We start from the raw sequence: 11,317 nt of genomic DNA, 5'->3' as shown, positions 1-11,317 counted from the left end.
TGTAATGCTCCGCAAAATAGTAAATATCTAATCAACCAAAAGCAATCAAGGAACACTCCCATATAGGTTGCATGGAAAACTAATTTAGATCTACCAAGCCCTTTTTAGTGAAAATTAAGATGCACTCCACAAAATGAACAAAAGAATCCGACCCCTCATATTAACAACAAAAGAATGGTATGGAAACTTGAAAGCTTATCCTAGGGAGTCCTTTGTGTATCAGGCTTTTTCTTCTCAAAAAATGAAAAATAAATCACTCTCCAAGGATCCACTAAGTTCCAATATCTGATCATATGCTCTAGTGATTCTTTTTTTTTTTTAATATAAAAGAAGAAAGATATTGGAAACCCCACCATAAACGACTCATTGGCAACTCAGTGATCCACCATTTCCCCCTTCCAAGCAGCAAATGAATTCAAAGTCAACAGAGTAAATAAAAGGACTGGGTGAGTCAGTCAAGATCAAAGTTAGGCATAATTAAGCCAGCCAAACCTCGTTCTTGCTGCATACAGTAGTCAAAAATTTTTCAAATCTCCAGCTCAACATGGTCACACAAACCTAGACTCATCGCCCGTATTAATACCACAATATTGAACAACCAACAACTTATACACTTTCCCAGACATATGCTTCAGATCCAAGACAACCATCTCCCTTTGATTCTCCCATGAATGCCACCCCCACTTGCCACCACCATCTGCAAAAGTTGACAACAACTAAGTTTTTAACCATTTAATTACTAACTGGACAGATTGATGAGATATAAAATATGAGAGAGAGAGAGAGAGAGAGAGAGAGAGAGTATGGAAGAAGAAGAGAACAGTATGCACATAGTATGAATCTAAAACTGTATGGATTTACATCCCACAGCAAACCTTTTTTTTTTTTATCACAAACTCACTTCACAAAGTTGCACAAGTAGTTAAAAAACTAAGCAAAAATACTTTTCTCAAACAAAAAAAAAAGAAGAGAGGATCCGAGATGTCATCCTTCTTCAATCCCAGCTCCCCCTCTTCCTTGTTCTTCTTTCCCTCGAGGCAGTGTCCATCCCCTTATCACCATCTTTATTATCGACTTTATTATCATCTTTAATCCTAATAAAAGTATAAAACCCATCATATATATATACTGACAGCAACAGCAGCAAACAATTAATCATAATACACAGTTACAAAGTCCACGTGTCGCCCAATGGTACCCGTTGCATCCTACGCGGATGCAACCCTTCCTGTATTGGCATCCTTCCCCTTCTCGCCGACACTCCCCTTTCCCCTCTTCCCCTTCCCCTGAGCGTGGGGCGCCGCCACTCCGTAGTACTCGACGTACCATTTGACGAACCGCCGGAGGCCGGTGGCGAGGTCGGTCGTCGGCCGGTATTTGAAGTCCTTCTGCGCCAAGGTCACGTTCGCATGGGTGTACGGCACGTCGCCGTTCCTCGGCATCGTCACGACGTTCTTCTTGGCCTTCTTCGCCAGCAACTCTTCCAAGATGGCGACCATCTTCCCGACCGGCACCGGTGACGTGTTGCCGAGATTGTAGACCCTGAGCTGCGCGGGGCCGCGCTTCTTGCCGCCAGTGCCGGTGCTCTTTCCGGCGGTGTCGAGCGCGCCGAGGCAGCCCTGGACTACGTCGTCGATGTACGTGAAGTCGCGCTGGACGTCGACGCCGTCGCGGGTCTTGAAGAGGGTGATGGCATTGCCGGATAATATGGCTTTGGTGAAGAAGAAGTAGGCCATATCGGGGCGGCCCCAGGGGCCGTAGACGGTGAAGAAGCGGAGGCCGGTGATGGAGAGGCCGTAGATGTGGTTGTAAGTGTGGGCGATGGCCTCGCCGGCTTTCTTGGTGGCGGCGTAGAGGGAGGCGGGGCGGTCGGTGCGGTGGAGCTCGGAGAAGGGGACGGCGGTGTTGAGGCCGTAGACCGAGGAGGAGGAGGCCCAGACGATGGCAGGCTGGGGGTCGGCGTGCTTGGCGGCGACCTCGAAGAGGGAGACGAGCCCGGCGACGTTGGAGGCGACGTAGGACTGGGGGTTGCGCATGGCGTAGCGGACGCCGGCCTGGGCGGCGAGGTGGAGGACGTGGGAGAAGGGGACGACGTCGAACAGTTTGATGAGGAGCTTGGAGTCGTTGATGTCAGCGTCGATGACGAGGATGCCATGGTGGGAGAGGAGCTTTTGGCGGGAGCGTTTGAGGGAGGGATCGTAGTAGGAATTGAAGTTGTCAAGGCCGAGGACGCCGTCGCCGCGCTTCTTGAGGGCGAGGGAGCAGTGCGTGCCGACGAAGCCGGCGGCCCCGGTGACGAGGACGGAGAGGCCCCCGCGGCGCCGCGGGGTGGCGGAGCGCCGGACCTCGCGCTCCCAGGTAGCCCCGCCGTAAGAAGAGTAGGACGAGAGGAGGCTGCGGTGGGAGTGGGCGGACGCGGCGGAGGGGTGGTGGCCGGCGAGGAGCGGAGGGTAGTGGAGGGTGAAGAGGAGAATGAGGACGACGGCGGTGAGGAGGGTGGCTCGGAACAGCAGGTTCGTGGAAGCGGCCAGGAGCTTCGTACTATTAACTCGCCGGATATAGCTGTTATACCGTTCTAGCTTGGTGGTCTTGCTGGTGTCCGGCGGAGGAGCCATGATGATTCACCGGGGTTGGTGACCGGATCCCCGGAAGGCTTTTGACCTCTTTGGTGGTGGTGGTGGTGGTGGTGGTGGTGGGGAAGAGGAGCGGCGGTGGGGAGGTGGAGGGAATGGAGAGGGGGAAAGGATTGGATGGATATAAAAGGATGGAGTGTGAGAGTAAGAGAGGATGAGCGAGAGAGCGAGGAGGGGATGGTGTGGACCATGGTGATGAGGTTGGTGTTGGTTGGAAGCCACTTTCTTTCTCTCTCCTCCATTTTCTTAAGCTTATCTTATCATTTGCATGTCTTATGAGATCTATATACATCCTGGCTTTCTTTCTTACTCGCTGTCTCTCCTTTTACCATCACACTGCCACTGGAGAGATGAAGTCAAATCGCTTAAACTATGAAATGGAATTCGGAAAGCAACCAAGAAGAGAGACACTATGGAACGTAACCAAGGGGCCGAGACAAGGGACTAGACCGTGGTAGGGTCCCATGAGGGAAGTTTGGTGACAAACGTGCACCGCGGGTGACTGTACCAGGTATACCAGTGATTGGATCTCTACCTCCGAAGCATGGAAAGCTGTGGCAGAAGGGATAAAATTGATGAATTATACTTTCTAGTACGAATATATACAATAAAATTAGAAGATAAAATTAGGTTTGCATCTCGGTATCATATCTTGTACCGATGCTACATTAGTATAGTATTCATATGGTACGGTATGAAATTTTTTTGACATATTAAGTATTGGTACGTTACTTATATAAAGTACTGATATAGTACAGTATATTTCGTATCGTCTGATTCAGACTGATGCAGCGTAACTTGAAATAAAATATCATAAGATCGGTGAGAAATATTGATAGAGCCCCTCTACAGTGGACCACCAAAGTGATCCACAACATAAGTTGCCACCGACAGGTCTGCAGCCTTTAATTATTTATGACTATGAGAGTTTAAAAAACGTGGGTTTGCTTGAGTTTAATGGGACGTACAGCCGATAGCTATTTAATTTTGGATAGCATGGCAACGAAATATGCTAAGAGAGTGATGTTTGTTTTTTTTTTTTTTTGGTAGAAGAAATACGTGGAGAACAAATTACATGCACAGCTTATTCGTGAAAATGGCCATCTTGTTTTGTGCATTTGTCGTCCACTCATATTATTCTGTAGAATTTTATCTTTATGCGGGTGGCGGATTTTGTTAAGTGTTTACGGAGGACTGTACCATTTTTACTGAAAAATTGATGTCTACTATGGATAAAAATGTAGATTACAAACAGTATTTTCTTCTTCACACCTTAACTTTTTTATTTTTGGTCAGCATGCATGAAACCATCCGTCAAACTGCCAAATTATTCATGAAAACTTATCTCCATAATTCATCTATCAAAATACATAGTAGATAGCATTAATTTGCAAGACGTAACAACTACTATCTAAAAGTATACGACTTTTGTAATATGCAATTTCTACGCAGATTGTTCGTAAAAGTTGACATATGCGACTAATTTGACCGATGCCAATTAAAATATACTTAATTATGCATTTTTTTATAAAAATGTATAAAATCTAGTAAATTGCTAGTTTTGAGTTGTGGTTGTTACGGGTGGCAAGGCAAATCTATTTCAACAACCTAATATTTTTCATCTCCGATATCTAATTTATTCTCATTTTGTAAGATTTTTGCCTCTATACAGTGTTCGAAGCTTCTTTTTTTTTTTTTTTTTACCTTTTAAGATCAGAGTGGGACTTAAACCCCACCTATCCAGTCTATCTCATCTAGGATGAAGCCTAGGTCCCAAAAAGACCAAGTTAAGCTCATGAAACTTGGGCTCTTTTTAGTTAGGATCGAAATGAGAGACAATGCACTACAAAATCAAACCTTTGCCTCTTGCCCAAGATGATGAGAGATGGTAGTGTTAGACTTAGATATTAATGATATCTAACCAAGAAACGAGGGTGTGATATTTTGGTAGTCTCAATATAATTCAAAGGGCATCAAGATGATCTACAAAAAAAAAAAAAAAAAAAAAGAGGGCATGAAGATGGGTTTAATGTTAAAAAGAAAAGATTTAAAGGCAGCCACGAGATGATGCATGGGGAAAAGGTAAAAGGTGGCCCTTCGTCTCATGTCGCCCGCGGCTTTGGTTAATGAACGGAATAACGTTCGTGGACCGTGACATTTAACCCGTAGAACACCTGAGACAGCGTACCTCATTAGCCACGAGCCAACAGTAGCCACGTGTCTTGCTCCATAGGTTCTGATGTGCCTATCGATACGTGTCACTTTCTGATTGCACATGCATGAAGAACCAGCTAATTCTCTCCATCCCATGCATGGACCCATCAAACAGTAGGACTTCAACCCCTCGATCCATTTCTATCTGCACTTCCTTCGTTTCTAATGGGAGGCAAGCACTGTCCTTGGTTTTTGACAAAAGCTCACCCCTCAAGTCCAATACGTAAGTTGGCCATAAGTTTCTTGAATTCTTCCCCTCATGGTAGATGAAGGTGCATCCTCTGCATCCCAATAGCTTCATGCAGCTTGATATATATACATGTGATATGTTTTAGGTCATTCATGGTCCGAAGCTACGTAAGTTTCATGCAACTTAGATATTTTTTATAATATAGTCAACATTGTTATATAACATTGCACAAAAGAGAGCACATGAAATGCCCTTCGCCAGATAGGGACTTCATAGATGGTGATAGCAACACAACAAAGTAGGCAATACCTATTTTGCGTTCAAAATCGCTACCTCAATCACCTTAGACAACATTTGAAAGTTATATGAAATAACCGGCTATTAGGGTTATTTAGATTATAGTGAATAAGCCTCAATACAAACTCAGGCATGCATTATCTCAGCTAGATAATCCTTTTGTCAAACTGGATAGGCACTTTTTTTTCCTTCTTTTCCGATGCCGGTCCATGCTATTTATATGTACGTATTTCATAAAAGTAGTAAAGTTATCCTCAAAAATTGTAATAATAATATGTATTTCATTAAATGAGATTACAACTTTTCAGCATAATGTTCATTAACCTCTTTCTCCTTTGGTTCCAAACAATATGCATATATAAAGATAGTTAAAATTAACGAAGCGATCGAAGTCTTCATTATCACTCCATGTTCTGAGAATGCATGAACTTTCATAGTTATTTTGTGGATTCATGCAGTACTTTTGAGAGGAGAGGGAACCATATATACATGAAAATTAATTTGTCGTATAATCTCACAAGATGTAGTATAAATAAAGTTGGGTCATGGACTGGAAATCACATGCCTTGCCGCGTATTGTGAGCCCACTGCTTCCCATGAGAGAAAGTATCAACTTTCCTCGCCTTCCACCCCGTGACAAATGGGTTCGAAGGGCACATGCCTTTTTGGCCTGGCGGTGGGACGGGTTTATATCTCCGTCCGGTCCTCCGAATGGGAGAGGAATTGGCACCACTTGAAATGAATGAGAGGAAGAAACCAAGGAGCTAGGTTTCCACTTCAAAATAGAATCCTAGAATGGTGGCCAGGTCCCACTAAATTCATGCATTCATTTATCTCTCACTTCATTAATTATGTCAAAAATTTATCACTAGGTACGTATAAATATTAATGCCCAAAGATAGATGCCTCTTTGGGAGATGGCGAGGGAGTCTGTTACTTTTCAGGCCATGCATGTATATCGCGAGGCCAATGAGGCGGCCGACTGGGTGGCGGGATATGTTGCGAGCCACTCAGGAGGTACCTTATGGGCTGGAGAGAGAGAGAGAGATGCCTAGACCCCTTCAGGGCCTTTTGTTTTCCAACTCCATTGGGTGTATTCATTTCCGTGTTGTATGAAATGCCCGTTCTAGCAAAAAAAAAAGAAAAAGAAGAAGATGGATGCCTCTTCTTCATCTTGCAATGCAATATCATCATATATTGCATCAAATATAGTTTGTTCGGTTTCATGAGATGAGGGACAACCATTTATATCCGAGATGGATGACGTAGTAGCTATCTGGAATTGTACAGAATTCTAAACATGTACCACAAAAGATCCATGCCCAAACACAGATTTTACTAACACTGCAGTACCAATAGTTTCTTGCCCATTGACAATAAACACTACCAACTTTGCTAACAGTTGTTGGCCATTGACATGAAGGACTCACTCATATCATAATATATTTAGACTTTTATTGACTTGGCTTATATAAACTAAGATGCCTCTAAAAATATGTAGATACTGGCATTAACAGATCAATGAAGATGGCTTAATCTCTTCTTTCAGTATCTCCTTATAGACTTTTTATTATTAAACATTAGAACAAATGACATTATAACAAATGTGTGATTTGTCTTTCACTATTATATGTCAATGATTGTTGGGACATCGATCATCTTGAAATTTCTTCAAATCTTACACCACGATCATGTTGACATGCCTCGGCTTATCAAGCTATAAAAAAGGCATTATTTTACCAAGTTCTTTAGACGAAAATGTGACTCTTCTTTCGTAGGACCGAAATCTGATTTGATATGAATCATATACTAGTATATTCGTATCTATATTTACCTTGTTTAATGGATACAGATACATACGCTGATGTTAGTTGGATGTAAGAATTAGTATCCATATTTGTTTTAAATGGATACTGATACAAGTCGAACACCAGATGTATGGATATAAATACTGATATAAATCAGATAATTAAACTTTATAACCATATAATCAAAAATATTACTAAATGAATGATAAACCAAATTAATATCATATTTATGTGGTCATTTATTTATCTTAAAAATTTATGAGTGCTATATAAAATTAAATAGAGTTACAAATAAAATCGGATATTCGGATTCGGATCATGTAGTTGTCTATTCATATCTATTTTTTTATGGATATAGATACATGTATAAATATTAGTGGATTGCTCAAATTTTTATCGATATTCCGATATATTTGGATATAAATACAGACTCAGTTATTATTCGATCCACTCTCATCTCTATTGTTTTAGCTTCTAATATAAACCTTTTTTAATTTAATTATTTCACAGAATAATGGGTTGATGGGCCACCAAAAGGGCCGAAAAGGGGCCCAATGCGAAGAATAACTTGGTGTATACGTTGTCTTTATGCGTCTCTCTCTCTCTCTCTAAACTGTCGGCAGGCACAGCGTCCATCTCCAAGGGTACGCGAACTCGCGGTCAGTATAAGCGAGAGTCAATAAATCTTCACAGCCTTTTATTTCCAAGTCAATTGGGAAGTGCATTTAGGATGGGGACCAGCGAATATCCATGGAAAATCCTCTCATCAGCTCTGTTTCCAAGCTTACCAAAAAGATTAGAACAATAATTCTATAATGGCCGATGAAAGGGTCCCAAACTTCATAAACATACCTAAACTGTACTTACTGATCGTGCTTATAAATAATGATCATTGCAAGATGTACTTTCCCTAATGGTTTTAGTTGCTATCATTTATAAGATATCATGATACGAAGAATTTGGTTTTATTCTTTTAGTACTCCTAAGGTCTTAATATTATTATTTGCTTACATAGAATATATGTGAGGTCTAAAATATGCATAGCATTGTTGTTTTCTTTTATATATATAGTTTATGGCGAGAAAAAGCTGAATCGGACCGAACTGCCGACCTTGATTTATAGTAACTAATATACTACAATAACAAATCAAATAAGAAAATGTTACTAAATCCTGTTATCAAACGAAATATTAGAACGATGCATAAGGATTTTATCTCAATGGCCTTAATGTAAGCATAATCGTGCTATTAAAACTATGCCTATGAGTACTGGAATGGAGCATATTACAAGCAAATTATGGAGGGAGGTAATTTTACACTTAATAATGAAACCTCTCTTTATCAAGCTCGCATGGTGAACATGGAAATTGGTGTAAATTGAACGGAAGTTTGTCTATATCTGGATGGGTCGTATAGATCACATGGGGTGCTAATGATCCCTTGTATGCTTACACAACTCATGGAGTTCTCCAATTAAGTCTTTTGCGGTGTCTTCAATGAGATACCACCAAGCTAGTTAAAATTTTTTCTATCTTGAAAGATAAATGAAAGGGTTTAGTTTTAAGCTTCGCCTAGGGCTCGAAGATTACACGATTCTGCAGCAAAGCAATTTCTAAGAAGTACCATGCACCATAGATCTAGAAGATATCTCACGTTTGATATCGCAATTTTAGGTCATATATAGGGTCAATCAATTTTTTTTTTTTTTTTTGTATTATCACTAGTTTTGGTATGCTCTATAAAATGTAAAACGAATAAAATTGTAGAAGAATTTAAAAATTTTTCAAGAGATTTCTTCATTTTTTTACCACCCAACCCTAAACATCCAATTCTCCACTAAGAATTTAACAAGCACTACAATTTTTAGAGCTAGGTGCACGCATCACTAGTTAGAAATCATTTTCCTTATCAACTTATCATCAGTATCCAAAAATTATAATTATTACATTCAATAGTACCAACATTGCTCTATGCTATCATTCTTTTAGGCATATTTGATTCAAAATTGTATATGGTCGCATTATGTCGATCACTAGCCCATCATGCAACATGCTTAGGGGTGAAAGTGGATCATGTTGCCCAAGGAGACAACCCAAGAGGGGAGGTGAATTGGGTTTTAATTAAATCTTGACCAATTAAAAGTATAATGAGTAATTAACTAAATCTAATGCAAGCAGATTAGTTAGATTACTAGATGCAGTGAGTGAAGTGAGAGAAAGAGACAATTAGCCAATACAAACACAGTAAAGTTTATAGTGGTTCGGAGCCAACTCTTACTCCTACGTCCACTCCCCAAGCCGCACTTAGGAGTTCACAATAATCCCTAGGATTACAGCCGGTTGTTTTACAAGCTCACAACCCAACTTGTTGTTTTCACGAGTTTATAACGAACTCGGTCGGTTTTCATAGGCTCACCGACTAGAACCACCCGATTGTTTTTCGGATTCACAATCAAACCCAGTTGGTTTTTCCGGACTCACCAACCACAACCTTACACCGTTGGTTTTATCTTTGGCTCACCAACAAACCTTACAATCCTTGATTCAATCAGTAAGAAAAACAAAGGTTGAGAGTTCACAAAGAAAGCTTCTAGAAAGACAAGTGTGAGAACAATATAAATAAAGTAGAGTTAGAAGCCCTCAAACATATTTCAGATGAGGAAGTGGGGGCTTCTCGATTTCTGAGTCTCCTCTTGAATATGTCGAATGATGGAGGACAATAGTAGAGCCTTGAATGCGAAGGAAGCACTTTCAGATTTGAGTTGAATGCACCTCTTCCTTCTTTTTCTTATATTTACTCTTTTGAAGTTCTTGGTAGTTGAAATGCTTTAATGCTCAGATGGAATAGCTCCCTTGTTATCTACTACTGTTCACTCTGGCTATTTAAGTGGTTCCATTTGAAAAATAGCCGTTAGAGACTGATTTATAGCCGTTCTGTCCCGTCTGCACATCCTGACAAGTATTCGTTGGGATCGGAGTCGACTCGTGCGATCTGGAGTCGACTCGGCTGTTGCTAGAGTCGACTTATTCTTTACTGGAGATGACTCGCCCACTGTTCTGGATTTGAATTAAAGTGCTTGTCCCGTCCTGTAGTCGACTCGGACCAAATCTGGAGTCGACTCGCCAATATCTGGAGATGACTCGACACTTAGGAGACGGCTCGTTCTCAGGGTTCCAGAAACCCATCTTTCTGTTTTTCTTCCTCGAGTCGACTTGGGTATTCTTAGAGTCGACTCGGCTCTCTTGAAAGGCGACTCGAGATCTTCAGGAGATGACTCGTTCTTAGAGTCCGAAAAACCGATTCTCTGTCTATTGAACTGATCTGCCTCGGAGTCGACTCGCGCTTTGTTGAAGTCAACTCGGCTGACTTGGGGGTCGACTCTGAAAATCTTGGAGTCGACTCGTTCACAGGGTTTCTGAGATTGGTTCTCTGTCTTTCAGACTGCTTTCCTCTGGGAGTCGACTCGGACATATTTAGGAGTCGACTCGCCAAACGTCGGAGTCGACTCGGTAACATGGTCTAAAATCCATCGTTCTGTCTTTCTGTCTGTTACCCTTTGGAGTCGACTCGGAACCGTCGGGAGTCGACTCGGCAAGCATCGGAGTCGACTCGAAACCTTTTGGAGTCGACTCGCCGACAGTGTCTGAAACTCTTCTTTCTGTCTTTTTATCTGTTCTCAGTCGGAGTCGACTCGTAGAGCATCGGAGTCGACTCGACCTCGTGCCAGAACCTTTAAACCATTCAGAGTCGACTCGTAATCTTTCGGAGTCGACTCGGGATGCAGACTTTGGTTCAAATCGAGTCCAATACTTATCCAAATTACTTTGAACCAAAGCTTAAGGCACTTAACTAGAAATTCACACATATTTGCCTGAAACACTAGATTGAATTTATTAGTACAACATAAAATATACTCAAACGCTTTGAGCTCATCAAAATCAATTAGGGGTTTACTCAATCACTCCACAGATCAGATAATATTCGACCGAATTCATTTTTGTATCTAAAACTATCTAGATTTGGATAAAAATTTGAACATTCGACTAATATTTATATACATATCCGTATCCATATCTATCAAAGAAATATATATATAAATATGGATAGACAACTATTCGATCCGTATCCGAATATCCGATTCTATTTGTAACACTATTTAATTTTATGTAGCACTC

General features: G+C 41.2%; 1 protein-coding gene across 2 annotated transcripts; it reads right to left on the bottom strand.

Moving 5' to 3' along the window:
- Positions 1-388: 388 nt before the first annotated feature.
- LOC103710614 (UDP-glucuronate 4-epimerase 6-like) lies at positions 389-2,887 on the bottom strand. 2 transcript variants are annotated; one of them, XM_039128372.3, is made up of 2 exons: positions 1,327-2,806; positions 389-697 (listed from the first exon to the last, which is right to left on the bottom strand). In XM_039128372.3, coding segments are annotated over exons 1-2 (1,290 nt in total). In that variant the 5' UTR covers positions 2,616-2,806; the 3' UTR covers positions 389-696. The 2 variants fall into 2 exon arrangements, with proteins under 2 accessions (XP_038984300.3, XP_008794651.4); XM_008796429.6 differs by lacking the exon at positions 389-697 and having other exon boundaries at positions 837-2,887.
- Positions 2,888-11,317: the final 8,430 nt, after the last annotated feature.

Source organism: Phoenix dactylifera, chromosome 11 (genome assembly GCF_051530095.1).
Source record: "Phoenix dactylifera cultivar Ajwa chromosome 11, Ajwa_hap1_PhDact_Kaust_v1.1, whole genome shotgun sequence".
Classification (NCBI taxonomy): Eukaryota; Viridiplantae; Streptophyta; class Magnoliopsida; order Arecales; family Arecaceae; genus Phoenix; species Phoenix dactylifera.
The sequence above is the reverse complement of the archived record's forward strand: the minus strand, read 5'-3'. Positions and strand labels throughout refer to the sequence as shown.

Bases quoted from the DNA above. Each gene is read 5' to 3' on its own strand.
- LOC103710614 (XM_008796429.6), bottom strand. From the start codon at position 2,615: ATGGCTCCTCCGCCGGACACCAGCAAGACCACCAAGCTAGAACGGTAT.